Genomic DNA, 24,587 nt, shown 5'->3' with positions numbered 1-24,587 from the left:
AGAACCACTGCTCTAATGTCTTTCCCAGCCACTATCTAAACGTCAGCAGGTACCTCTCAAAGCATGTTCTCCCCACACATAATAAAAACAACAATAAAAGTACGGATTTTTCTAACTGGTTACCACTTTACACTGACTGGCAGTTTCTTGAACAGGTAGCACCCACTACAATGAATCCACGCTGCTCTGCAGACAACAAAGATATCACACCCTCTCACATACCGCTGAACTAACACTCCAGGTCTTTAGTTCCAAAGACACAGGCCTTTACCTAAAAGAGAGCTTCATTAGCTCAGACTAATTAGGAGGTTACTTATCTTCTCTGAGAGCCTGTCACTAGAAGGCAGTATCACACACTGATACCTATACATACAAAGCCAGTACAAAGGGAGGAGGTTTCAAATGGCTAATGCGCAGGACACTCCGAGGACATTGGTCAAGCAGCTTGGAGGAACCATTTACTTAATCTGACATCTACTTGATTTATTTACAGTATTAATGAAATTTTTAAGGCTAAGATTTTGTCATGGATATTTTTAGTAAAAGTCAGGGACGGTTCATGGGCAATAAAGAAAAATTCATGGAAGCTGTGACCTGTCTGTGACTTTTGTTAAACATATCGGTGACCAAATGGGGATCTGCAGGTCCACACATTGCCTGTGGCGGGGCAGCTGCTTGGCGGCTAGGCGCTCTGGGGGCCCCCACCGCGGGTTGGGTGTCGGAGCTCCAGGGTCCCCTGTCCCCCATAGCGGTTGGGAGCTGCGAGATTCCCCACCACCTGCAGCTCCAGGGGCCCCCACCACCTGCTGTGGTTGGGAGCTTGGAGGTACCCCTGACACCCGCAGCAGTCGGGAGCAGCTGCAGGGTTTCCCTGCCTCTCACAGCTCCGGGGGCCCCCACCATCCATCGCCGCCAGGAGCTTGGGGATTCCTCACCGCCTGCGGCAGCTGGAAGCTGTGAGATACCACCACCACCTGTGGCAGCTTGGAGCTCTGGGGGCCACCAGAGGTGGTGGAGGTGCCTAGAAGATCCCTGCCCCCATGGTTAGGGGGACCCTGAAGCTCACGACTGCTGTACGCTGAGATCCCAGAGGTCACTGGAAGTCACAGATTCTGTGACTTCTGCGACCTCCATGACTAAATTGTAGCCTTAACCATTGTACGAGCCAGTGATAAGACCTCATCTGGACTACTGTGTGCAGTTCTGGTCCCCCATGTTCAGGAAAGATTAATTCAAACCAGAAGAGGTGCAGAGAAGAGCGATCAGGATAATCAAGGGAATGAAGGTTGTATCTCACGAGAGGAGGGGTGGCAGGTTTATAGAAATTTTGGTGGTGCCCAGATCCCGCCCCCACCTGCCTAAGGCTCTGGGAGGGAGTTTGGGGGCAGGAGAGGGTGTGTGGGAAGGGGGTGGGGGTGCAGGCTCTGGGACGGAGTTTGGGTGCAGGCTGGTGCAGGGGTGTGTGTGCAGGAGGGGGTGGGGGGGTGCAGGCACTGGGAGGGAGTTTGGGGTGGGAGGGGGTGCGGAGGGAGGGGCTGCAGGGGTGAGGGTTGTGGGGTGGGGCTGGGAATGAGGGGTTTGGGGTGTGGCTGGGGATGAGGGGTTTTGGGATGAGGGCTGTGGGGTGGAGCTGGGGACAAGGGGTTCATAATGCAGGAGCGGGCTCAGGGCTGGGGCATAGGGTTAGGGTGTGGGGATGAGGGCTCTGGCTGGGGATGAGGGGTTTGGGAGGGGCTCAGGGCTGGAGAAGAGGATTGGGGTGCGGGGGTGAGGGCTCTGGCTGGGGGTGTGGGCTCTGGGGTGAGGCAGGGCTGGGGATGAGTTTGGGGTGCAGGCAGACTGCCCCGGAGCTGGGGCCAGAGAGGACTCCCCTCAGATCTCTCCCTGCCGGCAGCAGCAAGCTCCGGGGGAGGGGCCCCCTCTCCCACCCCCAGCAGCACACTCACCCCGCACCATTGTCACTGCACATGCTCCTAGGGCCCCTCTCAGGCCCAGGAAGCTCCCTTGCCGCCCCTGTGGTGGGTGCCGGGGGGACGGGGGGCTGCCATCACATGTGCGCCTCATCCCCTCCTGATGCCCCTCACTGTAGCCTCACTGGGGGGGTGAGGGATGGGGCTGCCCCTTGTCTAGTGTGGGGCAGGAGCGGTGACTGCGGGTGGGAGGGGGGCCTCTGTGCTGGTGGAGGGTCCCAGTGGAAAATGAAAGGGTCTGAGGGGGAAGGGCAGGCTCAGGGTCAGTCTGCCCTGCCACCAGTGGATGTGGGGTGCTAGGACCCTGCGGTGGCAGCTGATGCTGGGAGCCAACAGAGCACAGGCAGCGTGGAGCTGCAGGGGAGAGGCATGGATGCTCTGGGGCCTCAGGGAGGTGCGCGGGGGCAGCAAGTGGGGGCCAGGGGGCACTCGGGGGAGGTACAGGGGTGCGCCAGGCAGGGCAGGGGAGAGACCTGGCCCCAAACATTGGTGGAGCTGGGCCCCCGGGCCCTGAATATTGCTGGAGCCCGGGCACCACAGACCCATACAACTCGCTGCCCCTGCATGAGAGGAGACAGGACGAGCTTCGCCAGTTTAGCCGAGGAAAACAAAGGCTGGGAGGGGATCTAATTGTTCTCTATAAATTCATCGGGGTAAACATCAGGGAGGGTAAAGAGTCATTTAAGGGCAATGTTGCCACAAGAACAAATGGGTATAAACTGACCAGGAGTAAATTTGTGCTGGAAATTAGAAGGATTCTAACTGTCACAGGAGTGACATTCTGGAACAGCCGCCTAAAAGGTGTAGTAGAGTCAAACAACCCAGGTAGTTTTAAGATAGAGCTTGATACATTTATGAATGGGATAACATGACTGGGTTACCAGCAATAGCAGGAGGCTGGAATCGATGATCCAGGAGGTCCATTCCAGTCCTATGTCCCTAATGTGTAGATACCCACTACGTGGAGGCCTCTGGGTGCCACCTTATTGGGAAGTGGTTGAACGTATGACCTTCAGTCCAGTGAGAGCCATATCAATAATTACAGGAGCAGGAGTATAAGCAAAACAACCTACAACATATAATTAATAAACATCATCACGCCCCAAAGCAGCCAGCCGAACAGGAAACCATCTGGCATTACAGCCTGAGGAATGTTACTAGCACATACCCAGTGAGAAAGGGGAGAGCGTGCCAGACTGCCAGTGTAGGGAAGGGACAGTATTCCACTGTAATGCTCATAAAGGCGATTCTCTACTGAGTCTGCTGGACCCAGACAGAACCTGTTATTCTTTCTGGCTCTATACCTCCCAGTTTGATTAATGCAGCCTGTATTGCCTAGCATCACCACAGAAGGTCTCCCTATGTCCTGGCCTGGACTAAGGAGTTATGGAAGGGAATATGTGGAACCTCATCATAGTAAACCCAACAGTGCCTCTGGGTCCACTTCTGTTGGATGCTGGATCCTGTGGGTGGATTTGAAACAGAACCCTAGAGGGGAAAGAGTCTGTATCCCATTCCCTAATCTTCTGAGAAACCTAATCCCCCAAACTGGTGGCCATAATGGAACCAGTCCCTTAGAGCTGAAAGGCTCTATATCCCATTCCCCTAAACCATCCACTCCCTCTTTAGCCATCCTCCAGCAACAGTGGATATATTGTCCTAGAATTTCATTTTTTACTGAGTTATCCAGTCCTGCCCTACCCCCAATCTGGATCCAGGCTGGAAATGGGGCCTAATGTTGAAAGGATGGGTATCCTATTCCCTGTCCCTCTCGACAGCTCAGTCATCTCTCGTGAACCACTGTCAGTCCCTACTGTAATCCATGAGCATTGTAGTATGTCGGTGCCAGGGAGACACAACACATGTCATGCAACCTTATCTTCCTAAGAAAAGCTGTAGCCAACACTGTCACTGTGCTGATGATATAGCATCTATGGTAACAATCAGGTTACAAGCCTTTGTCTTCTCTTTCTCAGAAATTTTGCTACATGTGCTTACATTCATAGAATCATAGAATATCAGGGTTGGAAGGGACCTCAGGAGGATATCTAGTCCAACCCCCTGCTCAAAGCAGGACCAATCCCCAACTAAATCATCCCAGCCAGGGCTTTGTCAAGCCTGACCTTAAAAATATCTAAGGAAGGAGATTCCACCACCTCCCTAGGTAACGCATTCCAGTGTTTCACCACCCTCCTAGTGAAAAAGTTTTTCCTAATATCCAACCTAAACCTCCCCCACTGCAACTTGAGACCACTACTCCTTGTTCTGTCATCAGCTACCACTGAGAACAGTCTAGATCCATCCTCTTTGGAACCCCCTTTCAGGTAGTTGAAAGCAGCTATCAAATCTCCCCTCATTCTTCTCTTCTGCAGATTAAACAATCCCAGTTCCCTCAGCCTCTCCTCATAAGTCATGTGTTCCAGTCTCCTAATCATTTTTGTTGCCCTCCGCTGGACTCTTCCCAATTTTTCCACATCCTTCTTGCAGTGTGGGGCCCAAAACTGGACACAGTACTCCAGATGAGGCCTCACCAATGTCGAATAGAGGGGAACGATCACGTCCCTCGATCTGCTGGCAATGCCCCTACATATACATCCCAAAATGCCATTAGCCTTCTTGGCAACAAGGGCACACTGTTGACTCATATCCAGCTTCTCGTCCACTGTCACGCCTAGGTCCTTTTCTGCAGAACTGCTGCCGAGCCATTCAGTCCCTAGTCTGTAGCGGTGCATAGGATTCTTCCATCCTAAGTGCAGGACTTGTCCTTGTTGAACCTCATCAGATTTCTTTTGGATCAAACATCTAATTTGTATAGGGCCCTCTGTATCCTATCCCTACCCTCCAGCGTATCTACCTCTCCTCCCAGTTTAGTGTCATCTGCAAACTTGCTGAGGGTGCAATCCACACCATCCTCCATATCATTTATGAAGATATTGAACAAAACCGGCCCCAGGACCGACCTTTGGGGCACTCCACTTGATACCGGCTGCCAGCTAGACATGGAGCCATTGATCACTACCCGTTGAGCCCGACAATCTAGCCAACTTTCTATCCACCTTATAGTCCATTCATCCAGCCCATACTTCTTTAACTTGCTGGCAAGAATACTGTGGGAGACCGTGTCAAAAGCTTTGCTAAAGTCAAGGAACAACACGTCCACCGCTTTCCCCTCATCCACAGAGCCAGTTATCTCATCATAGAAGGCAATTAGATTAGTCAAGCATGATTTGCCCTTGGTGAATCCATGCTGACTGTCCCTGATCACTTTCCTCTCCTCTAAGTGCTTCAGAATTGATTCCTTGAGGACCTGCTCCATGATTTTTCCAAGGACTGAGGTGAGGCTGACTGGCCTGTCGTTCCCAGGATCCTCCTTCTTCCCTTTTTTAAAGATGTGCACTACATTAGCCTTTTTCCAGTCTTCCGGGACTTCCCCCGATCACCATGAGTTTTCAAAGATAATGGACAATGGCTCTGCAATCACAGCCGCCAACTCCTTTTGCACTCTCGGCAGCGCATCCAGCCCCATGGACTTGTGCTCATCCAGCTTTTCTAAATAGTCCCGAACCACTTCTTTCTCCACAGAGGGCTGGTCACCTCCTCCCCATGCTGTGCTGCCCAGTGCAGTAGTCTGGGAGCTGACCTTGTTCGTGAAGACAGAGGCAAAAAAAGCATTGAGTTCATTAGCTTTTTCCACATCCTCTGTCACTAGGTTGTCTCCCTCATTCCGTAAGGGGCCCACACTTTCCTTGACTTTCTTCTTGTTGCTAACATACCTGAAGAAACCCTTCTTGTTACTCTTAACATCTCTTGCTAGCTGCAATTCCAGGTGTGATTTGGCCTTCCTGATTTCACTCCTGCATGCCCAAGCAATATTTTTATACTCTTCCTTGGTCATTTGTCCAATCTTCCACTTCTTGTAAGCTTCTTTTTTGTGTTTAAGATCAGCAAGGATTTCACTGTTAAGCCAAGCTGGTCGCCTGCCATATTTACTGTTCTTTCTACACATCAGGATGGTTTGTCCCTGTAACCTCAATAAGGATTCTTTAAAATACAGCCAGCTCTCCTGGACTCCTTTCCCCCTTATGTTATTCTCCCAGGGGATCCTGCCCATCAGTTCCCTGAGAGAGTCAAAGTCTGCTTTTCTGAAGTCCAGGGTTCTCTGGCAGGATAACTGTGGCACCAAGCTCCAGTACTCATAACAAATCTGTTCCACCTGCTTCTCTGTTTATCTTAGGTGTAAACCTAGTTCACAGGCAGCATTCCTTCATGCCTCATATGACTCATGTTCAGTGAGAGTTGTTCATACTAGGGTTGTGTGAATTCTTCCAGGTTCTGCTTCGACTGGGTTTAAAGTGTTTTCAGCAGAACTGATGCACAGCTTCCAATATTCAAGGATCTTCAGGTTGGAGTGAACTTGTTTTTCCTACATTCAGATTTCATTGCAAGCCCAGACAAGACTCAGATTCACATGGATTCAGTCATGTTCATTTGGGTTTCCCAGAACCATAATACCACCATAGATGGTGCTTAACAGGTTCAAAGTGCTCAACAAACTTTAGTTGCTTAGTCCTCACGAAGTAAATATCATACCCCTTTTACAGATGGGGAAACTGATGCATTTGGGTTTGCCAGAACCATAATTCCACCATAGATGGTGCTATGACACACCCAAGGCCACACAGTGAGTGAGTCAGTGGAAGAGCTGGGATTCGAATTTAGGAATTCTTGAATCCCCACTCTGTGCTTGTTGCACTAAACTGCACTGCTAGGAAACCATCCTAATTGCTCTTTCCTTCAGACCATGTGCCGAATTCCCAGAATCGGAATTAGCAATTGTACTGGAAAATGCATGTAAGCCCTTCTTAGATTACTTTGAAACAGGTCCATGGATTTTCATCAGAACTGGTTCTTCTTATGAGCTCTCTGGTTGGTTCAGCTGTTTGAAAAGCCCTGGGTGAAACAGCTCAGTTTAACATTTTCCCTGGAGCAGTTCTCTCCTTTCATTTTTATATCTGTGAGTGACTCAGAGTCACAACAATGTGATCCCAGCATGAATGCAGCAGATGGGTGGGTGTTTGTTGCTTTGTTCCTCACCATTGGCACCACCCCCACAATACAGCACCTTGTGCCGGGCCCTAGGTTCATTTGTGTCAAGTTTCATACTTGTGCTACCCTGTCACTAAGGTGCTGCTCAGCAAACGCACCAGGGACACACGGGTTGTGAACACAAGCATTCAGTGGCTCTATTTGGGGCCTGCATAAAGGTGTAGAACTGGCTCAGACCAGCTGCACAGAAAAAACAAGAGGCATTCACAACTCACATTCTCTCCATGGTGCCCGCACAGAGCAGGTCACACTCTTCACTATGCTCAGTCACTGCACTATGTTACCTCCCCCGCTGATCATACCACCCAAACAGGGGGTCCCTGATGTAGGTCAAAGAGGTTTGCAGATTACCAAATACTCTGGAATGGGCCAGCATGGGTCACATCAGACACCTACCAGGGCAACTGAAGAGTCTCACATCACTTTCAGGCCCACACCCTCTGCACCAGAGCTTTGACACTTACCACAATGCAGGGGACAGGGAACTGGACTAGAAGTCAGGAGACCTGGGTTTCTATGGCCAGCTCTAATGCCATAAAGCTTTGGGCAGGCTTTGCGTCTCATTTTACCCGAGTGGGAATATTGACATGTATCCTCCTTTGTAAAGCATTTTGTGATCCCCAAATGAAAAACAACATATAAATACTACTATTGTGTTGTTTGCAATTAGCTCCTCTTTCCCAGGGATACTCCTGCTGTTGTTATGGGGGGGTGGGGGTGGGGGATGGGCTGCTCCTACCCCCACAGTCCTGGTCTAGCCATAGCAGCTAAAAAGATCCCAGGCACTGTGCTCCATGTTTCTTTGCTATTATTACCTCTTCAACACTCCCCAGGATATTCAGACTAGCCATAGGGAGCAAGTAAAAGCAAAAACGGTTGCCACCTTTCTGCTTCTGCTCTTCAGATATTTTCTTGGGGAAAGTATCTCACGAGCTGACACAGTAACATGCCTAGACTGACCTTTGCAGCTTGAAACTGGAAACCAACAGGCCTCTGTTCACTCCTGTATTAGAGCATTCCATAGCTGGGCCACTGAATCCTAAAACCTAATCAACAAACTAACCCGGGACTTACTGTGCTACCAGCTTAGCTTTCCCTGGACCAGGAAGTTCCTGGCCAGGCCACATTGACCAGGTCAGCTATGTACCTGTGTGTTGCTGTTACACCACACTTGAAAGTAGCACAGTGAGCACATACTAGGATCCCACTTCGTCCATCCCGTCTAGCTGGGAACCAGCTGGGATCCCCTTCTATTTAGCAATATGGGCAAGATAGGTTCACAACCCCCTGATGCCTATTCATGACCCTCCTGGGGGTCACAACCCCAGGCAGAAAGACCATATGATTAAAAAAAAAAAGGAAGGCTGAAATCTGTGTTGCAGGGGGTATTGTTGAGCTTCCTTTGCAGAAAGCAATAGGTTAAAAATGACTCAAGTTTTGGCATAACCCACAATGAGGTGCAGAACAGATATGTTGCATCCAAGGTAATGTAGAGAATTTTTTCAAATTTCTGCTACAGGAAGAGCAGATCACTATCTGTAACTGTTCTGGTAGTGCCAAATGAGGGAAAAGTTCCCTTAAGGCTTGTATGGATGCAACAGCACTAGCTGATTTCATAATCTGAAGGACTGCATGAGGCAGCACAGCATGGGCATCATTTACAACAAGGAACAGTTCTTTGTGAAATGGCGCTGTAAAGGCCATATGGATTCTCTGCCACGATCTATGATGCAAGCATACAGTTGCTGGCATATCCTGCACAAGCTAAGAACTCCCTACATTCATTTCAGCATGGCTGTGTCCGGCCAGCACACATCACTTCTTGCGATGCTAACCCTTCTCAACTGACTTTCAGGAGTTCGCTCTGAATGAGCTGTTGTAATTCAGTTGGCACAACAGCAAGGATACCAGAGTACAATACCCCCACACAACATAAGTCTTGTCTAATGGGCAAGGGACCAGATTAGCTCCTGTGTAATTCAAATAGCTTATTCTGCAGTAGCTATTCTGGTCAATTTCCCACGTAGCCAAGCTCTTACTTCACCTTACTGGCTCCTGAATAACAAAGTAGCATGCACTTTGTAGTGTCTTAATGCTGCTTTCTCAAACCCCTCCCCTGCGGAACGGAGCCGCAGTTGCAAGCCTCAACCATTCAGAAATCAATAGTATGCCTCTAAAAAATCAGGAGATTGGCTTTAAAACAATACATGTGGGGTTATTTTTATTTACTTTCTGGTTTTTAAACCATTAGGGTGCACTCAGTTCATATTTTCAAGCTTTTCTTTTGTTTCTAAATGAAAGCTGAGATTCTCAATGCATTTATATGACTTCAGCAGCTGAAACTTCAAGCAAAACGCCAAGTATTGCAAGATGCACAATAAAGTCACAAAAGCTGGCAACACAGCATAAGCAAAGAGATTACTGTGCCGAATTCCATCCCACTAGCCTCTTCATGGAAAAGGACCTAGGGGTGACAGTGGACGAGAAGCTGGATATGAGTCAACAGTGTGCCCTTGTTGCCAAGAAGGCCAATAGCATTTGGGATGTATAAGTAGAGGCATAGCCAGCAGATCGAGGGACGTGATCGTTCCCCTCTATTCGACATTGGTGAGGCCTCATCTGGAGTACTGTGTCCAGTTTTGGGCCCCACACTACAAGAAGGATGTGGAAAAATTGGAGAGAGTCCAGAGAAGGGCAACAAAAATGATTAGGGGTCTGGAACACATGACTTATGAGGAGAGGCTGAGGGACCTGGGATTGTTTAGTCTGCAGAAGAGAAGAATGAGGGGGGATTTGATAGCTGCTTTCAACTACCTGAGAGGTGGTTCCAAAGAGGATGGTTCTAGACTATTCTCAGTGGTAGAAGAGGACAGGACAAGGAGTAATGGTCTCAAGTTGCAGTGGGGGAGGTTTAGGTTGGATATTAGGAAAAACTTTTTCACTAGGAGGGTGGTGAAACACTGGAATGCGTTACCTAGGGAGGTGGTAGAATCTCCTTCCTTAGAAGTTTTTAAAGTCAGGCTTGCCAAAGCCCTGGCTGGGATGATTTAATTGGGGATTGGTCCTGCTTTGAGCAGGGGGTTGGACTAGATGACTTCCTGAGGTCCCTTCCAACCCTGATATTCTATGATTCTATGATTCTATGATTCACACATCTGCTAATATGACAACCACATGTTTTAAATGTCCTTTGTCATTTTTACCTACAATCCAAAAAGTCATCATACCCCAACCAACCCTTGTAGGATTTGCAGTCACTGGAAAACTTCTAGAAGAGATCAGAAAAAAGTATGTAAGACTAGGGCTATTTAAGTGTACAGTAGTGCACCCAGGGAAATGGTGGATGTCCCATCACTTGAGACAACTTAGTCATTTATGTGACATTGTTTCAGAGTAGCAGCTGTGTTAGTCTGTATCCGGATGCGCTGGAAAGGTTTTATTTGGGGGCTGAAGGTGATGGGGGGATGGAAATCCATCAACCTCAGCCTAGACAAATCCACACAAGCGGTCCATTTCCTGGACACTACTGTGCTAATAAGCGATGGTCACATAAACGCCACCCTATACCGGAAACCCACTGACCGCTATACTTACCTACATGCCTCCAGCTTCCATCCAGGACACACCACACGATCCATTGTCTACAGCCAAGCTCTAAGATACAACCACATTTGCTCCAATTCCTCAGACAGAGACAAACACCTACAAGATCTCTATCAAGCATTCTTAAAACTACAATACCCACCTGCTGAAGTGAAGAAACAGATTGACAGAGCCAGAAGAGTACCCAGAAGTCACCTGCTAAAGGACAGGCCCAACAAAGAAAATAACAGAACGCCACTAGCTGTCACCTTCTGCCCCCAACTAAAATGTCTCCAGCGCATCATCAAAGATTTACAATCTATCCTGAAAAATGATCCCTCACTCTCACAGATCTTGGGAGACAGACCAGTCCTCGCTTACAGACAGCTGCCCCACCTGAAGCAAATACTCACCAGTAACCACACACCACACAACAAAAACACTAACCCAAGAACCTATCCTTGCAACAAACCCAATGCCAACTCTGTCCACATATTTATTCAAGTGACACCATCATAAGTCCTAATCATAGAATGATAGAATCATAGAATATCAGGGTTGGAAGAAACCTCAGGAGGTCATCTAGTCTAACCCCCTGGCAAAGCAGGACCAATCCCCAATTAAATCATCCCAGCCAGGGCTTTGTCAAGCCTGACCTTAAAAACTTCTAAGGAAGGAGATTCTACCACCTCCCTAGATAACGCATTCCAGTGTTTCACCACCCTCCTAGTGAAAAAGTTTTTCCTAATATCCAACTTAAACCTCCCCCACTGCAACTTGAGACCATTACTCCTTGTCCTGTCCTCTTCTACCACTGAGAATAGTCTAGAATCATCCTCTTTGGAACCACCACTCAGGTAGTTGAAAGCAGCTATCAAATCCCCCCTCATTCTTCTCTTCTGCAGACTAAACAATCCCAGTTCCCTCAGCTTCTCCTCATAAGTCATGTGTTCCAGACCCCTAATCATTTTTGTTGCCCTTCGCTGGACTCTCTCCAATTTTTCCACATCCTTCTTGTAGTGTGGGGCCCAAAACTGGACACAGTACTCCAGATGAGGCCTCACCAATGTCGAATAGAGGGGAACGATCACGTCCCTCGACTTGCTGGCTATGCCCCTACTTATACATCCCAAAATGCCATTGGCCTTCTTGGCAACAAGGGAACACTGTTGACTCATATCCAGCTTCTCGTCCACTGTCACCCCTAGGACCTTTTCCGCAGAACTGCTGCCTAGCCATTCGGTCACTAGTCTGTAGCGGTGCATGGGATTCTTCCGTCCTAAGTGCAGGACCCTGCACTTATCCTTGTTGAACCTCATCAGATTTCTTTTGGCCCAATCCTCCAATTTGTCTAGGTCCCTTTGTATCCTATCCCTACCTGCCACCGTATCTTCCACTCCTCCTAGTTTAGTATCATCCGCAAATTTGCTGAGAGTGCAATCCACACCATCCTCCAGATCATTTATGAAGATATTGAACAAAACCGGCCCCAGGACCGACCCTTTGGGCACTCCACTTGATACCGGCTGCCATCTAGACATGGAGCCATTGATCACTACCCGTTGAGCACGACAATCTAGCCAACTTTCTACCCACCTTATAGTCCATCTATCCAGCCCATACTTCTTTAACTTTCTGACAAGAATACTGTGGGAGACCACGTCAAAAGCTTGCTAAAGTCAAGAAACAATACATCCACTGCTTTCCCTTCATCCACAGAACCACTAATCTCATCATAGAAGGCGATTAGATTAGTCAGGCATGACCTTCCCTTGGTGAATCCATGCTGACTGTTCCTGATCACTTTCCTCTCTTCTAAGTGCTTCAGGATTGATTCCTTGAGGACCCGCTCCATGATTTTTCCAGGGACTGAGGTGAGGCTGACTGGCCTGTAGTTCCCAGGATCCTCCTTCTTCCCTTTTTTAAAGATGGGCACTACATTAGCCTTTTTCCAGTCGTCCGGGACTTCCCCCGATCACCATGAGTTTTCAAAGATAATGGACAATGGCTCTGCAATCACAGTCGCTAACTCCTTTAGCACCCTCAGATGCAGTGCATCCGGCCCCATGGACTTGTGCACGTCCAGCTTTTCTAAATAGTCCCTAACCACTTCTTTCTCCACAGAGGGCTGGCCACCTACTCCCCATGCTGTGTTGCCCAGCGCAGCAGTCTGGGAGCTGACCTTGTTCGTGAAGACAGAGGCAAAAAAAGCATTGAGTACATTAGCTTTTTCCACATCCTCTGTCACTAGGTTGCCTCCCTCATTCAGTAAGGGGCCCACACTTTCCTTGGCTTTCTTCTTGTTGCTAACATACCTGAAGAAACCCTTCTTGTTACTCTTGACATCTCTTGCTAGCTGCAGCTCCAGGTGCGATTTGGCCCTCCTGATTTCATTCCTACATGTCCGAGCAACATTTTTATACTCTTCCCTGGTCATTTGTCCAATCTTCCACTTCTTGTAAGCTTCTTTTTTATGTTTAAGATCCGCAAGGATGTCACTGTTAAGCCAAGCTGGTCGCCTGCCATATTTACTATTCTTTCGACACATCGGGATGGTTTGTCCCTGTAACCTCAATAGGGATTCTTTGAAATAGAGCCAGGTCTCCTGGACTCCTTTCCCCCTCATGTTATTCCCCCAGGGGATCCTACCCATCAGTTCCCTGAGAGAGTCGAAGTCTGCTTTCCTGAAGTCCAGGGTCCGTATTCTGCTGCTTACCTTTCTTCCCTGTGTCAGGATCCTGAATTCGACCAACTCATGGGTCGCTGCCTCCCAGATTCCCATCCACTTTTGCTTCCCCTATTAATTCTTCCAGGTTTGTGAGCAGCAGGTCAAGAAAAGCTCTCCCCCTAGTTGGCTCCTCCAGCACTTGCAGCAGGAAATTGTCCCCTACATTTTCCAAAAACTTCCTGGATTGTCTGGCCACATTAGCCATGCCATCAGGGGCTCGTTCACCTGCACATCCACCAATGTGATATATGCCATCATGTGCCAGCAATGCCCCTCTGCCATGTACATTGGCCAAACTGGACAGTCTCTAAGCAAAAGAATAAATGGACACAAATCTGACATCAGGAATCATAACATTCAAAAACCGGTAGGAGAACACTTCAACTTCTCTGGCCACTCAGTAAAAGATTTAAGGGTGGCAATTTTGCAACAGAAAAGCTTCAAAAACAGACTCCAACAAGAAACTGCTGAGCTTGAATTAATATGCAAACTAGATACCATTAACCTGGGTTTGAATGGAGACTGGGAGTGTCTGGGTCATTACACATATTTAATCTATTTCCTTAAGTTAAGTATCCTCACACCTTCTTGTCAACTGTCTAAATGGGTCATCTTGATTATCACTACAAAAGTTTTTTTCTCCGCTGATAATAGCTCATCTTAACTAATTAGCCTCTTTCAGTCTGTATGGCAACTTCCAACTTCTCTGTATGTATATATATCTATCTTCTTACTATATGTTCCATTCTATGCATCCGATGAAGTGAGCTGTAGCCCACAAAAGCTTATATTCTAATAAATTTGTTAGTCTCTAAGGTGCCACAAGTACTCCTGTTCATTTATATGAGGTGCTTAAATGGCCCCCATTACCACAGTCTCCTCACAACACTTGCTGTGAGGAGGAAAGGACCGTCATTCCCATTGTGCTGATGAGGAACTGAGGCACAGAGAAACTATGAGACTTGCCCAGGGTCCTATAGGAGACCTGATAAAACAAGGGAACTGAACCTAAGACTTGAAATGGCCAAACTAGCACCATAACCACTAACCCATCCTTCCTTTCAAGTCAAGGCAAAGCTTTGGAAAATGTTCAGTAGGGCACTACTTTGCATTAGCTATGAGGAAGGAGAATGGACTAAATAGCCTAAAAGGTTTTTGCACCTTTGATTTCTACCATTATAAATAGAAGTGGGTTGAATCTGAGCAGTCCATATGCAAATTCTCCCCCAAGCCTCAAATGCTTAGACTCAGATTTGAATGTCAACTTGGTGGCTTGGGTCAGTCTTTCACTGTATGATGTAGTAAAACAATCTAGTATAGTGTGAGGGACCATGAGCAAGGAGCTATAAAAGTAAATATTTTGTCTTTATATAGCACCCTTCATCCGAGGATCTCATAGCAATTTCTAAAGCAAAACTAAGTCTCTCATCACCCTGAGTAGCATTATCTCCATTTTACCAATGGGAAAACTGAATCAGCAAGATTAAGTGGCCTGACCAAGGTCATGAAGTAATTCAGTAGCAAGGCTGGGAGATTCACCACTCCCAGGTAAGCCCCTTGCTCTGAACTTCTATATCCCCTTACAGGAAATTTTGTTACCATCTGAGGTGTTTATACATTTGTAATGTGCAAGCAGAATAAAGTCCAGACCAATAATATATATACTTGGTATTTTAATAGGGCCAGTTCCACAAAGCTTAAAATAATTATGAGCTAAATCACTTGTGAGGAAGAATTTAATCAGAAAAATGTAATAATGGGGAATCATTTAAGAACACCTTACTAGATGCCCAAAAGCCACAATCCCACAACTGAGGAAGAAGGCCATGCTGATTTAAGGCAGCTATATAAGCGCATAGTAATGAATATAAATCAGAAGTTAGGAATTGTAGAAAATTGATGAGGGAAACAAAGTGGCTCAAGGAGAAATCTATGGCCAAGAGTTAAGGATATCAAGAAGGAGTTTTTTAAAATATATTAGGAACAAAAACAATCCTGACAATGCTATTGGTCCATTGCTAGATAGAAATGGTAGAATTATCAATAATAATACAGAAGAGAGAGAAATGTTCAATAAATATTTCTATTCTGTACTTGGGGAAAAACAGATGATATAATTTCATTTTATGGTGACGATAACACTCTTTCCATTCCACTGGTATCTCTGGAGGATGTTACACAGAAGCTACTAATGTTCACAGATTCATAGATAGTAAGGTCAGAAGGGACCATTATGGTCATCTAGTCCGACCTCCTGCACAACGCAGGCCACAGAATCTCACCCACCCACTCCTGTGAAAAACCTCACCTATGTCTGAGCTATTGAAGTCCTCAAATCGTTGTTTAAAGACTTCAAGGAGCAGAGAATCCTCCAGCAAGTGACCCGTGCCCCATGCTACAGAGGAAGGCAAAAAACCTCCAGGGCCTCTTCCAATCTGCCCTCGAGGAAAATTCCTTCCCAACCCCAAATATGGCGATCAGCTGAACCCTGAGCATATGGGCAAGATTCACCAGCCAGGCACCCAGGAAAGAATTCTCTGTAGTAACTCACCCCATCCCACATCCCACCCCATCTAACATCCCATCACAGGCCATTGGGCCTATTTACCATGAATATTTAAAGATCAATCAATTGCCAAAATCATATTATCCCATCATACCATCTCCTCCTAAAATGTTAGACATTTTAAAATCAGCAGGTCCAGATAACTGGCATACAAGAGTTTTAAAAAATCTGGCTGAGGAACTCACTGGCTATTAACATTCATTTTCAATAAGTCACGGAGCACTGGGTAAGTTCCAGCAGACTGAAAGAAAGCTAATGTTGTGCCAATTTTTAAAAAGGGTAATAGGGATGACCTAGTTAATTATAGGCCTGTCAGCCTGACATTAATCCTGGGCAAGGTAATGCAGCTGCTGACATGGGACTCAATAAGAAAGAGTTAAAGGAGGGCAATGTAATTACAGTTGAACTTCAGAGTTACAAACACCTCGGGAACGGAGGTTGTTCATAACTCTGAATAAAATTTTATGGTTATTCTTTCAAAAGTTTACAAGTGAACATTGATTTAATACAGCTTTGAAACTTTACTATGCAAAAGAAAAATGCTGCTTTTAACCATTTTAATTTAAATGGAACAGAAACAGTTTCCTTACCTTGTCAAATCTTTTTTTAAACTTTCCCTATATTTTAGTAGTTTACATTTAACACAGTATTTGCTTTTCTTTTCTTTTTTTTCTTTTTTTTTTGTCACTGCTGTCTGATTGCATACTTCTGGTTCCAAATGTGGTGCGTGGTTGACCAGTCAGTTCATAATTCTGATGTTCATAACGCTGAGGTTCTACTGTAATGCCAGTCAACAAGGGTTTATGGAAAATAGTTCCTGTCAAACTAACTTGATTTTTTAAATAAGATTACAGGTTTGGTTGATAAAGGTAATAGTGTTGATGTAATAAACTTAGACTTCTGTAAGGCATTTGACTTGGTACTTCATGACCTTCTGATTAAAAAACTAGAATGATATCAAACTAACATGGCACACATTAAACACACTAAAAGCTAGGTAACTTATAGGTCTCAAAATGTAACTGTAAACTGGGAATCATCATTAAGCGGGTGTGTTTCCAATGGAGTCCCACACGGATCTGTTCTTGGCCCAACGTTATTTAACATGTTTATCAATGATCTGGAAGAAAACATAAGATCATACCCAATAAAGGTTGCAGATGACACAAAAATTGGGGGAGTGGTAAATAATGAAGAGGACAGGCCAGTGATTCAGAGCAATCTGGACCACTTGGTAAACTAAATGCAATAAATACATAAATAGTCTCTAAGGTGCCACAAGTCCTCCTTTTCTTTTTGCAGATACAGACTAACACGACTACTACTATGAAACAAACAATACGTGTTTTAATACAAATAAATGTAAATGTATACATCTAGGAACAAAGAATGTACGCCATAATTACGGAATGGGGGACTCTATCCTGGAAAGCAGCGACTCTGGAAAACATTTGGGTGCGGGGTGGATAATCAGCTGAACATGAGCTCACAGTGTGTCGCTGTGGCCAAAAGAGCTAATACGATCTTGGGTTGCATAAACGGGAATCTTGAGTAGGAGTAGAAAGGTTATTTTACCTCTGTATTTGGCACTGGTACATCGGCTACTGGAATAATGTGTGCAGTTCTGGTGCCCATAGTTCAAGAAGGATGTTGATAAATTGGAGAGGGTTCAGAGATGAGCCACAAGAATGATTAAGGGATTAGAAAACTTGCCTTATAAAACTCAAAGAGCTCAATCTATTTAGCTTAACAAACAGAAGTTTAAGGGGTGACTTGATTGCAGTCTGTAAGTATCTATATGGGGAATAAATATTTATAATGGGCTTTTCAATCAAGCAGAGCCAGGTATAACGTGATCCAGTGCCTGGAAGTTGAAACTAGACAAATTCAGACTGGAAGTAAAGTGCAATTTACTAAAAGCAAGAGTAATTAACCATTAGAACAACTTACCATGGGTCATGGTGGATTCTCCATCACTGACAACTTTTAAATCAACATTGGATGTTTTCTTCTAAAAACTAAGCTCTAGGAATTATTTGGGAGAAGTTCTATAGCCTGTGTTATACAATCTAGATTCCCTTCTGGCCTTGTAATCTATGAATCATCTACTGTGCCCCTTCTTGCGTGTCCAATATTGTCCCCATTTCACACGCCCTTTCCACTTCCCCCAATCTGTATTTTGAAGGTTGGATCATTGTTGTTGTCAAAAGGGAACACATATTAAAAGAGAATCCCAGGCCCTAGGATTCCTACTCAGACTGCCAAAGTTAGTCCTGCTGTGGCTCAGTTTTTTCATCTGTAAAATGGAAATAATGATATGCTGCTCATAGAGGTGTTGTGAAGTTTAATTTGTTAGTGTTTATAAAGTGCTCTGAGATCCTTGGATGACAGGTGCTATGCACACACAAAGATGCAGGAGACTTGACAGTAACCACTACCCAAGTACTTTCCATAACTACTTTTCCTGTCCTATTCAAATGTCCTTGGAGAAGACATTATGTGCTACTTAATTTTTAAGTCACTGTAAAGGCTGATACATTCCCCCATATTAGTTCTGTATTTTCACTGTGGCTGCTTCCATGCTTCTGGATCCTAGCTGGTACTGTAAGAGCTTCTCTCCACACAGAAATTGCACCATTTTTTCATGCTTTCATGTGTATAAAAAGATCTTCTATACTTTCCACAGTATGCATCCGATGAAGTGAGCTGTAGCTCATGAAAGCTTATGCTCAAATAAATTGGTTAGTCTCTAAGGTGCCACAAGTACTCCTTTTCAAATTGCACCAATTTAGCTAAATCAATTTAGAAAACAGCAAAGTTAAATTGGTGCAATTTCTGTGTGTAGACCAGGCCTAAATGTTAAAGCCAACCTAAAACAAACTGTTATCAAGGTGTTTTTAATTTGGCATGAAGTGGGAAGTGACAAATTACATATTCCTATAGCTCCTTTCAGCTGAGGATCTCAAAGCACTTTACAAAAAGGGGCTACTATTATTGCTATTATACAGATTGGGAAACTGAGGCACGGAGAAGCGAAAGGATGAGCTGAAGTTCTCACAGACAGTCAGTGACAGAGTGAAAAAAGAACCCCGGTTTCCTGACTCTCAGTGTCCTACACTAAGTACTAGACAGCACTGCCTCTCTTGATTTCTTGAGGGCAAGGATGTTCTCTCCTGAAATTTCTCAGTCTGGTTTGCAGCCCCAAGAAGGTTAAGCCAAACATTCAAACTTTGGGGTTGTTCTCCTAAACAAGCAGAACTTTTTAGGTATTTACTCATCATTAGCAGAGATCCTTCAACATGGGATCTGGTAGAAATCAGTACATTCCTCAGAGTAGTTGCATACCTAGCTTAAAACCAGTATGACCTTTGTTTATTACTTCAGATCCATCCTATTTGAAAATAATTTCAAGGGGAGGAAAGTATAAAAAGGAACATTACAAAAATAGCACTAACAACCCATTATCTTCATCATAAAAATTACGCAGAGATGGAAAGTTCCCACTAAGGTACATCTTGTTCTTTCCTCACTAGACCAGTTCAGGGTTATTCCTTATAATACAGTACAGCTGGATGGCAGTATACAGGGGCGGCTCTACCAATTTTGCCGCCCCAAGCAGTCGCCGCTGAATTGCCGCCGCCGCAAGAGAGGCGGAGTTGCCGCCGAATTGCTGCCGCCCGTGGAACAGCGGTGGAGCTGCTGCCGAATTGCCACCACGGGACACAGACTGCTGCCCCATTCTGAATGCCGCCTCAAGCACCTGCTTGGAAAGCTGGTGCCTGGAGCCAGCCCTGGCAGTATATTATACAGTCCAATTTAAAATGACTTAAGAGAAAGGCCTTCCACAACTCCACTTGGAAGACCATTCCACAGCCTAATAGATTTCAGTATTAACCATCCCATATGCTGAAAGCTTTGAGACGTGTACCGCTAAGAACACTTCCGTATTGGCAGGTTGATGGTCTATATGTAAGGCTACAATTTAGTCACGGAGATCGCGGAAGTCACAGAATTGGTGACTTCCAGCAACTGCCATGACTTCAGCCTGCGGTGGTCAGGAGCGGCAGGGTCCCCTGCCATCCACAGGGGCAGGGAGCTCCTGGGCACCCCCACCACCTCTGGCGGCCCCCAGAGCTCCAAGCAGCCTCAGGTGGTGGTGGCACCCTGCAGCTCCCAAATGCCGTGGGCGGCAGGGGAACCCCTGAGCTCCCAACTGCAGTGGGTGGTGGGGGCCCCTGGAGCTGCGGGTGATGGGGAACCCTGGAGCTCCCAACTGGCGCAGGTGGCAGGGGAACCCCTGAGCTCCTGGCTGCCACAGGCCCCCAGAGCCATGGCGGCAGGGGTACCTTGCAGCTCCCTGCTGCCACAGGGGGCAGAAGCACCCCACAGCTCCCGGCCATCATGGGCGGTGGGGGGACCCCTTGAGCTGTAAGCTGCTGCAGGTGGCGTGGGCCTGCAGCTTCCAGCTGTGGGTGGCAGGGAACCCTGGAGCTCCGATACCCAACCTGCAGTGGGGGCCCCTGCAGCTCCCCGCTGACGTGCAGCTGCCCCACAGCAGCCAGTGTGGGGACCTACAGACACACATTTTGTCACGGATATTTTTTGTAAAAGTCACAGACAGGTCACGGCTTCTGTGAATTTTTCTTCATTGCCTGTGACCTGTCCCTGACTTTTACTAAATATATCTGTGACAAAATCTTAGCTTTAACTATATGAGATAAAAGATATTTTCATATCTAGTGTCTATGATTTCTTTAAAACATAGAATTTTGCCCCAACAGACAGGGTCTTTTATAAGCACCTGTATAGTGATGTCCTAATAGAGTGTAGTAAATGCGTTTGAGATCCAGCTTGACATATCTAATCAGATTATTCTTACTAACAAAAAGAACAGCTGAAGGTACAAAATGTCTTTATGGTAACTGCTGACTTAAAAAAACAACAACCCAAAACAGTATTGCAGTTGGCTTAAGGCCATTGAAGAGTTTGTTCTTGTTTAAGGGCCCCAGCCTAACATCAGCATGAGGCACAGGCCTCTTCCAGAGCAATAGTGGTGAGATGTTACTGCAAAGTTTTACCAGAAATATTTCAGCAAGTGAAAAGATTTCTCCTGCATGACCCATCAGATTGCTGTTCTGGTAAGAGATAAACCCATAGGGCCTGATGATTTGCCAAATTACTGACCTTTGTCAACACCACTTAAAGTCAATGGGAGCCAGGAGCGGTCAATACCTCTGAAAAGCAGCTCCACAGCACCTAATTCATCCCTGTTCTTATTCAACTGAAGTGACTTTACAACAGGGGTGACTTTGGGCCACAGGGCCAAGTTTTAGCCTCATTTACACCCATATAATCTCACTGAGGTTGGATAGGTTTCAGAGTAGCAGCCGTGTTAGTCTGTATTCGCAAAAAGAAAAGGAGTACTTGTGGCACCTTAGAGACTAGCCAATTTATTTGAGCATGAGCTTTCGTGAGCTACAGCTCACTTCATCAAAGCTTAGTCTCTAAGGTGCCACAAGTACTCCTTTTCTTTTTGAGGTTGGATAGTGTCACTGAGGTTAGAATTTAGCCCGTAAAAGTAAAATGGCTCTAGGCTGGTTGAGTTGTATAATAAAACCTGAGATAAAGATAAAGATGTCTTAAAACACAACTCTTAAGCATCAATCACATCTGAGTGGTTCACAATCATCACTGCTATGTTAACAGGCCAGCAACATGGCTGAGTGCACCATACTGCATTCCGCAGCTACCAATCTATATGATCATTCAGAAGAATGCGCCAGACAGTTCTATATGAAATTCCAATTACCCTAGGCACTGAGTCACCTTTTTGATTTCCAGATCACCACTCAGGGCTGACACAATATGAGGTACATACATCCCACTGCAGGCATGTGGCTGTTCGTGTATCAAGAATGTGTGCATGATGTACAGATTGTAATGGAACGAAATAATACAATTGGAAAGGCAACCAACTCATATTTATAAATATTTCAGATTTACTGTATGATAATACCCAGCACCTTTTACTGCACTTTATTTATTCAAAGCTCTTTGCAAACATTAATTAATTAATTTCCCTTTCCTCCCAATACCTCTGGGAGGGAGGTGGATAAATATTATTATCCCCAGTGTACAGATGGGGAAACCAAGGTAGGTAAATCCAGGATAAGAAGTCAGGATTACCTGACTCTTAGGCCTGCACTCACTTCTCTAAGCCACACTGAATGGCACTATAGTTGTCTTACTGTATGAAACTACAGTAACCTAGCCATCGCCATACTGGATCACAACAGTGGTGCACCCAGTCCAGTATTCTGTCATTGGCTGTAGCCAATACCACATTCTTCAGAGGAAGGTGGAAGAGGCCCATTCAGTATGAACATGTCCTTAGGACAGGTATCTTTTGAATCTCAGGCAACTATGCCCAGATCTTCAAAGCTATTTCATGGAGTTAGATGCCTAAACACATTGGAGGATCTGGGCTTAGTGATTGGCTTATTATGTAAAGCATGAGGGGTTATACCTCCTGCACATTATTTATACCTCTTGTTCTCATTATTCATGGACGTGTCTAATTCTTTTTTTGGATCATGCCACAGTCTTTGTCTCAGTCACACCTAATGGCAACAAGTTCCACTAGTTTATTATGTATTGCACAAAAAACTACTTCCGTTAATCAGTTTTAAATGTATTGCTTTTCAATTTTATTGGACATCTCTTTGTTCTTGTATTATGAGAAGGGATAAACAGGACTATCAAATTTACCTGCTCTATCCCATTCATTGTGTTGTAAACCGCTTTCACATCTCCTTTTACACCTCTCATCTCTACACTCAACAATTTTGATCTTTTCAGTCTTTACCAAGCCTCTTTATGCCTTTAAATAATTTTTGTCACCCATCTCAGAGCCCCCTCATTTTCTATCTCCTTTTTTATATAAGATAACCAAAACTGAGTGCATCATTACAGCAGATGGTGTCCCATTGATTTATTATAACAGCATTAGTGGATGGGGCAGGGGTACCAGGGGGGCTGTCAGGGAACAGGGGGGGTTGGATGGGGCAGGATTCCTGAGGGAGGGGGCCGTCAAGGGGTGGGAAGCGGGGGGGAAGGGATAGGGGCGAGGGGCCAGGCCATGCCTGGCTGTTTGGGGAGGCATAGCCTCCCCATCCGACCCTCCATACAATTTCCGAAACCCGATGTGGCCCTTAGGCCAAAAAGTTTGCCCACCCTTGCCACAGAACATCACAGCTGGCACAGGATCCCCATCAAACTCTTCTTTTCCTCCCTGACTGGACCAGTCCCACTTCTAAGATTAGGGTGCACCAGGGTGGGGTAGATTTATTTAAAGTTTGTTGGCTGGTGTCTGTAGCAGCTCAAGAGGCATAGTTGTCCTAAAGCCAGAAACACAGGAAAAGGTGCCTCTTTCCTCCAGAAAAGACAGAAGTGCTTCTCTGCTGGCTGGAGACAGGGATTATGTTTTTCATCCCAGCCAGGTGCAGAAAGCAGGTGAAAACTACAAGTAGCTTTTCCCTTGGGGATCTAGTTACAGTGTTTTGCACAGTTGCCTTGGGAATGTAAAATGACAGGATCACCTGTCTGCATGGGAGATAGACAGGACATAAGCAACTACTCAGAGCCCACTCTCCACTTACCTGTTGCAGGAAGAGCCCCAGGAGAAAGGACATGAGAGAGAAGGGATTGAAGAAGAAGTAGGAGGGAGCTGCCAGGCTGGGACTTACCTTTTCTGCTGCAGCAAACTGATTTCATCCAGGCGTCTGGTCCAGGATTTTTCAGTCTGAAATCTGTGCAACAGAGAGTTCCAGAGCCCAAGGAGCAGCCCATGATCCCCAGGCAGGAACATCCCCATTGTCCTGTGTTCTCCTCCTCAGCTGAACTCAGACCTGCTGCTCTATCCCCTTCTTCCTGTGATGTTTCTTTGTGAATGACTCTCTACTCCTTCATTCCAGGAGGGCAGGATGATCTGAGTGGGAGATGGATGCTCCTTCAGAAAATGTCCGTTTGGGAGACAGATGGATGGTTACAACATTTAGTTGAGGCAGGCACCTGGCTGTGTCTCAGAAACAGATACTACCTGCCGGGGAATTGCTGAGAGCGAGAACACACCCCTCTCTACTAAGTTACCTTCTGATTTAAAGAGACACAGCTTTGTTTGGAAGCCGCTCACACTCCCACATGTCTATTGAGCAATCTCACTTCTAAGCTACACAGAACTTCCACTGGATATTTTAAAGCTGATAAGAATTTTTTTAAGAACAAGCAAAGGATGTAAGGGAATTCTGTAGAGACTTCCGCATTACAAAAGAGCACTCTGACCACTGGGCCATGGGCTACTCTGAGGTGTGTTTAGGGGTGGAGGGAGGCATCTTTCAATTTCTGCTATTGAAGCTGTTTCACTTTGTATAAATAATTAAATATTTATTGGCACAGGGAATTGAATGTGGGCCTCCTGTGTGTGTGTGTCCTAACATGGGCTATACAGTCATTCTCACACTCTTTTTTTGTCCCAATGACTAGTCATTATCATTATGAATGACTATGAATTGGCACTATGAAAGACAATGGGTAGTTATTGGGCTAGGAAAAGTGTGTGAGAATGATTGCATAGCCC

At 45.9% G+C, this 24,587-nt stretch overlaps 1 protein-coding gene across 1 annotated transcript in view; it reads right to left on the bottom strand.

The window, feature by feature from the left end:
- Positions 1 to 24,183, bottom strand: part of LOC102932687 (transient receptor potential cation channel subfamily V member 6) — an 86,060-nt gene extending 61,877 nt beyond the window's left edge. The window contains exon 1 of the mRNA XM_037911570.2: positions 23,698 to 24,183. Within this exon, the coding sequence (XP_037767498.1) occupies positions 23,698 to 23,825 (128 nt within the window). The 5' untranslated portion in view covers positions 23,826 to 24,183. The remainder of the gene's footprint in view (positions 1 to 23,697) is intronic.
- Positions 24,184 to 24,587: the final 404 nt, after the last annotated feature.

The sequence above is a fragment of the Chelonia mydas genome, chromosome 1 (assembly GCF_015237465.2).
Source record: "Chelonia mydas isolate rCheMyd1 chromosome 1, rCheMyd1.pri.v2, whole genome shotgun sequence".
NCBI classification, from domain to species: domain Eukaryota; kingdom Metazoa; phylum Chordata; order Testudines; family Cheloniidae; genus Chelonia; species Chelonia mydas.
This window is presented reverse-complemented; position numbering and strand designations above follow the sequence as displayed.